This window comes from Echinops telfairi, unplaced genomic scaffold (assembly GCF_000313985.2).
Source record: "Echinops telfairi isolate 266 unplaced genomic scaffold, ASM31398v2 ScPeMD7_7473;HRSCAF=8511, whole genome shotgun sequence".
NCBI classification, from domain to species: domain Eukaryota; kingdom Metazoa; phylum Chordata; class Mammalia; order Afrosoricida; family Tenrecidae; genus Echinops; species Echinops telfairi.
This window is the reverse complement of record NW_022111377.1, coordinates 6,255,426-6,261,633: the sequence shown is the minus strand read 5'-3', so window position 1 is coordinate 6,261,633 and position 6,208 is coordinate 6,255,426. Positions and strand designations below refer to the sequence as shown.

The 6,208-nt window shown below is 41.1% G+C and overlaps 1 protein-coding gene across 1 annotated transcript in view; it reads right to left on the bottom strand.

Moving 5' to 3' along the window:
• ITIH5 (inter-alpha-trypsin inhibitor heavy chain 5) overlaps window positions 1-6,208 on the bottom strand; it is a gene marked incomplete at its 5' end in the record, with an annotated part of 125,102 nt that overhangs the window by 73,502 nt on the left and 45,392 nt on the right. The window contains 2 exons of the mRNA XM_045285585.1: window positions 1,832-2,082; window positions 5,403-5,504. Coding sequence (XP_045141520.1) covers window positions 1,832-2,082; window positions 5,403-5,504 — 353 coding nt within the window. The remainder of the gene's footprint in view (window positions 1-1,831; window positions 2,083-5,402; window positions 5,505-6,208) is intronic.

Below are 6,208 nucleotides of genomic sequence, written 5' to 3'. Positions count from 1 at the left end.
GCACGTAGAAAGAAGGGGGAATAGGAGTTGGAATTTTGTACCTGTTCTTTTTGTTTGTTTGTTTGTTGGGGTTTTTTTAAAATCATTTTATTAGGGGTTCATACAACTCTTTTCACAATCCATACACACATCAATTGTGTAAAGCGCATTTGTTCATTCATTGCCCTCATCATTCTCAAAACATTTGCTCTCCACTTAAGCCCCCGGCATCAGCTCCTCATTTTTCCCCTACCTCCCTGCTCCCCTCTCCCTCATGAGCCCTTGATAATTTATAAATTAGTATTTTGTCATATCTTGCCCTGTCCGACGTCTCCCTTCACCCACTTTTGTTAATACCTGAACCAACATCCCTTACCCAGACCTCTGGCCACCACCATACCATAAAAGTGTAGCCTTTGAACTTGATCTGGGTTTTAATATTTTCTGATTTTTTTTTTCAATCTGGGGTTTATCTCCATTGTGTTTTGTGATTGATGGTTGCCTTTTGACGCTCTGTTATGGTTTTTTCCTATGTTTTTAGGATATGACACCAGGATGGATGAGTCTCTACAGACAGTAACTAGATTCAGGATTTCCTGCGGGGTACAGCAGAGGAGAGGGAGAGGTCATGGGAATCTCATATCAAGGAGTACAGAAGGGAGAAAATGTCTGGAAACGTATTGTAGAGCGATTGCACAACACTTCTTCAGAGGACTGAACCATTGAATGGCATGATGTCTGGATTATGTCCAAATAAAATGTGGGTTTTTTAAGAAAAAAAAAAAAGAATGGTGTAGCAGATCTCCTGCCATCTCAGAACATCAGATACCTTGACAAAATCTTGAATTTTCCTAGTAGATTTGACATGAGAGCACCAATATTTGGACTCACACAATGGGGGACCTCCGTCTGACCCAGAACCAGGTCTAACACAGAACACAAACGCCAGTCCTTGATAATAAACAAACTAAAGTCATTAACTAAACTCTGTCCTCGGTTGAGGAAAGCATCTTTCTCATATTGTTTCCTCTTCTATACCACCTGCAGGCCTTGACTATGATTTTATTATGTTCAATACGAATATTCGATTAATCCATTTATCAAGCCATTTCCTTGCTCGCCTTCAAATCTCACTCCTAAATGTTCAGGTCCCAGAAGCCTGTGGGGCCACTCTAGATTTTCCTGGCAAATCCCAGGGATTGAGTTGAAGGTTCTTCACATTCACTTAGCATTTCCCTGAACTCCGTGTCACAATTACCTGAAATCATGTCATCCCCATCTGGGTGCAGTGTTTTGACATATCTGTCTCGTTATCCAATTTGACATGAAGCTTAACTGGTATATTTGCTGCCTGGCATAGAGCCCACTTCGAGTAAATATTTAATATAAGCTATTGGCTGAAATAAAAATAATGATTAAAATTAATTATATTTATTCTTCATGATAATTTCAACAAATGGGATGTGACTTTTAAAATTAGAATTGGAGAAAAACCTAAACTCAATGGCCTTGCTAATGAACCAACGTGCTACATCTCAAGTCAAATTTACAGTGTCATTTGTTATGTTATTTTAGAGCGACTATAACATATTGCTGAATGTTTAAGAGATTTTCATAAAACGGTCCTATAATCCCCTAAGTAGAACTCTGAATCAAATGCTGTAAACATTTTAGAACCTTGTGATAGAGCCAGGCTCTTCAGGAGTCTTTGTTTGGTTGCTGTGTTTCAACCCTGACAAAATTCAGACCTTTCGTTGAGGGGATGACACCTCTTTTATAGATTTCTCTAAACCCAACAACCTGCCCTGAGTTCTCACGGTAGAGCTGAGACTCTCCAGCAAGCACCACCTACCTTCCGCCGTCCCACTGCCCTTCTGCCTGCTGTTGCGCAGGGGAGGCACCTCCAGCGAAGCAATGCCGGACTGCTCCAGAACATTCACTTCCACAGTAAGCCTGCCAACCAGCTGCTGGGGTCGAACGCTGATGACATGCTCATACTTCCCCAGCCGTCTCTGCAAAAGCTCTTCATAACTTAAGAGGAAGACAGCTTTGTCCTTGCTGGGAACCACTAAAGACGCTCTGAACAGTTCCGTCCCCTTCTCCCTGCAAGGAGGAAAATGGAACCACTGAGTATTGGCCAGGTAACAGCAAGCCCCAGTTCCCTCAGGGATCCTCAGGGCACTATCTTCCCGATAACCTGTCTCTCAGGAAGACCAGCAAGCGTGGTAGCGTGAAAAGAAAAGTTAGCATTGGGAAGTGTTTCAGGAGGAAAAGAACCCCAATTCAAATATTTTTTTTTATTTTTTAATGTTTTATTAGGGGCTCATACAACTCTTATCACAATCCATACATACATCAATTGTGTAAAGCACATTTGTACACTCATTGCCCTCTTCATTCTCAAAACATTTGCTCTCCACTTAAGCCCCTGGCATCAGGTCCTCATTTTACCCCCTCCCTCCCCTCTCCCCTCTCCCTCAAATATATATTTATAAAGACCCCTTCATTAAGTCTTAAACAGAACAAATGGAGCCCTGGTGGTGCAGTGGTTATGTGTTGGGCTGTGATCCATAGGTCCATATGGTTGGCAGTTCAAAACCACCAGCAGTCTGAAGGAAATTTATTTTGAACCCAAAGTTCCATACCAGATCAAAGGATTAATCAACACTTCCAAAAGTTTACTTCTCATATCCCTCTTCTGAGAAAGTTACTTTAGAATATACTCCAATACAGTGATGGCGAAAAGCGAGAAAAAAGAAAAAGTGAAATGCCAGAAATAATAAAACCAAACCAGAAGTACAGTCAAAAGAAATCCCAGGTGAACAGTTGTATAGCAAGGCTAAATGCAAGGAGAGCATTTCATGCGTCTTGAGTAACTCGTTTCCCCACATTTTAACAGCTCTGAAATAAAGATAGGTCTCCCAACCAGCAATGTCTTAACAATGGTTGTGGGCCAGGCGTCAGTGGTGACATCGTTATCATGACTTGACCAAATTTAGTCATAGTTCATTCTGGCATCATTTTAAATGAGTTCTATGTCCTGATAGATAAAATAATGAAAAAATACATTTCTTTTTGTAAGAAAAAAAGATACTCCGAAACTCTAGGAACAACAAATGTGTGTGTTATGGTTCCAGAGAGAACTGAAGAGTAGAATGATTCCAAATGGTTTAGGAATTATAAGAAATGATAACCCTGATATAGACCATTTGGGACACACCTCAAGTCCAAGGTTACATTTAATAACCTGCTGCAGCAAGAGAGGTCATATAGCAAAAGAACCAAGGAGCAGGTCATCAAAGGACATGACAGATTCATTATAGGATTCGGCAGTGCATACAGTGCATACAGTGTTTAATGCACTTACTGCTAACCAAAGATTGATCGTTTGAGTTCAGCCAGAAGTGACTCAGAAGCAAGATCTGGTGATCTACTTCCCAAAGAGAAACCATGGAAACCCCATGATGCTCAGATCTACTGTGACACACAGGTCTACTCTGTCACCACAAATGCCTTCCAACCTGAGCTACGCATCCTTCAGACTTATATCCGCTGCTTTTTTTAAGATGTTCATGGGTCAATTTTTTCGGAAGTAGATCACCAGGCCCTCCTTCCTAGTCTTCGTCTGCAAGTTCCACGGAAACCTGTCTACCTGGGTGACCCTGCTGATATCTAAAATACCAGTAACATAGCTCCCGCAGCACACAAGCCACCAAAGTATAACAAAGTGACAGGTAGCAGCAATTTGACTCCTATGACTCAGCAAATTGACTCCTAGGTATATATGCAGAAGACTTGAGAGCAGATAGTCAGAGATAGGCACACCGAGGTTCATTGTGGCATTATTCACAATAACCCAAAGGTGGGAGCAACCTAACTGCCATCCACAGATGAGTCAACAAACACAATGTGTTATGTGCATACATGGAATACACTTCAGCCATTAGGAGAAATGAAATCTTGATGCATGCTACAGTGTGCCTAGAGCTGAAAGACATTAGGCTGAATGAAATAAGTCAATCACACACAAAAAAAACAAATACTGTATGACCTGACTTACATAAAAACACAAGACAAGTCAAATGCATAAAATATATAAGGAACAACGTTTATTGGTGGCTACCAGGAATAGAAAGGAAGGGGAAGAACTGGGCTAACAGGGGAGAAATGTTACATGAAGAGTAAGGCTTCAGAAACAATTATTGTAATTGCCACCTCATACATTTATAAAAAATTGAATTGGCAAAGGCTGTATGACAGCTCAAATTTACAACAGCAGAAAAAAGCTATTGAGGAGACTTATGCCCAACCAAAAACCTCACAGGATTTGGCTTCCTGGTTTGGAGGCATAGGCTCGTGGTTGCAGAGTCATCCCCTTAACATGTTTAGTGCTTCTGTTCTACCTCCCAGGTCTACGTGTAATGTCTGGGGTCTTAAAAGTTTGTAAACAGCTATGCAAGGCGTAACCCATTTCTGTTTGCCTGAAACAACAGAAGCAGGGAAAAGAGGCAAATTGCCTCCATGACCAACTGCCTCCTTTGTCAAGAGACCAGAAGAAATGGATGGTGGCCAGCTACCATCACTCAACATTTTGATCAAAGATTTCACAGGAGAATCCTGATCACAAGGAGGAAACTTGCAGAATCGAATTTCAAATTCTCAAGAACCCAGACTTTCTAAACCCAGGACGTTCGGAGGAACACCTGAAACGAATGCCCAGAGATAATCTTTGAGCCTTAAACCAAAACAGCCACTGACGTCTTTTTAAAAACCAAACAGTAGTTTAGCTGAACTCGTAAAAAACTGCTGTGCACATTGTGCTCTTTCAAGAACAGCCTTGTGTTTTTTTAAGAACTATGTGTTTGGGATCTTGTCGGCAACAGCAACTCAAAAGACTATGTAGCTGCCTTAGGGGACGGGGAGTGTATGTACCTCGGGGAGGACCAGCTCAAGAGGAGGCACCGCTCAGGCTGTAATCAGTGTGGCTAAATGATGTATGTAGAAACTGTTGAATTAGTGTATATTCTGTTGTCCATATCCTCAACAACAAAATAAATACAATTTATTTATTTGATTTTCTTTTAACATCCAAATAAGCCAGTTTTTTTAAAGACAGAAAAAAAGCAAAACTATAATAATAATTAGAACTAGGGCTGTAACTACAAAAAAAAAGAAAACATGAGGAAATTGGTATTGTTTCCAGAAAGTAAGAACTGGAATATAAGAGAGGTAAAATGCTCCTTTTTATTATAAATCCTTATCTCTGATATTGCTAACCAGGTATATTGATTACTTTGATAAAACATTAAAAAGAATTAAGTACGTGGAGGAATGGACCAGAAAGAGATGAACAGGCAAATGGGGTAGAAAGTTTTCTCCTTTGCTGAGATGAATTTTTAATTCCTTAATTAAATGGTACTTACCGGTTCTCTTCTTTGGTTTGATTCATTCCCTGTTTTACCCTGTTGCTATTTTTCTTCTCTTTCTCTGTGATTTCACCCTGATAAACTTTGTCTCCAATAAGCCTGAAACACAAGAGACAGCTGTGTTACCAGCGTGCAATCCCAAGACAAATTCAAATATGGATGTCATAACCATGACAACCCTAGAAAATATTTTCCTTTGCCTCTTGGGTGTGCAGAAAGAAAGCATTCCAGACCAAGGTACAACCCTCAAATCACTTATTTCACCCTAGGGCAATTTCAGCAGGTCTGAATGGTAAAAACTCAACCCACGCTGCTTCGGTAATTCTCGAAGGGTAAATCACATCTGCTCAACCAAACCTCCATAAATAATTACCAACTTGAATCTTGCCCAAACTGAGAATTAAACCCCAACACCACCTCTATGTTACATATACTTCACCAGCAACTCACTGCCCTCAAGTCAATTCTGACTAATTACGGGATAGGGTAGCCCCTTTGGGTTTCCGAGACTGTCGATCTTCATGAGAGGAGAAAGCCTCCTCTTTCTCCCTCTGAGCAGCTGGGGCGTTCAAACTGCTGACCATCAGGCATAACGCCATCCACTGCACCGCCAGAGCGCCGCGTTACGCCCTACTACTACTTGCTTCACAATAAGAGACACAATGGGTGCTTCAAAAAGTTTGTGGGAAAATGGAATTAAAAGATAGATAATAGAACAGGGAGGGTAAAGGGAGAATGGGTAGGAAAGAGGGAACCGATTACATGGAACTGTGTGTGACCTCCTCCCTGGGGGACGGACAACC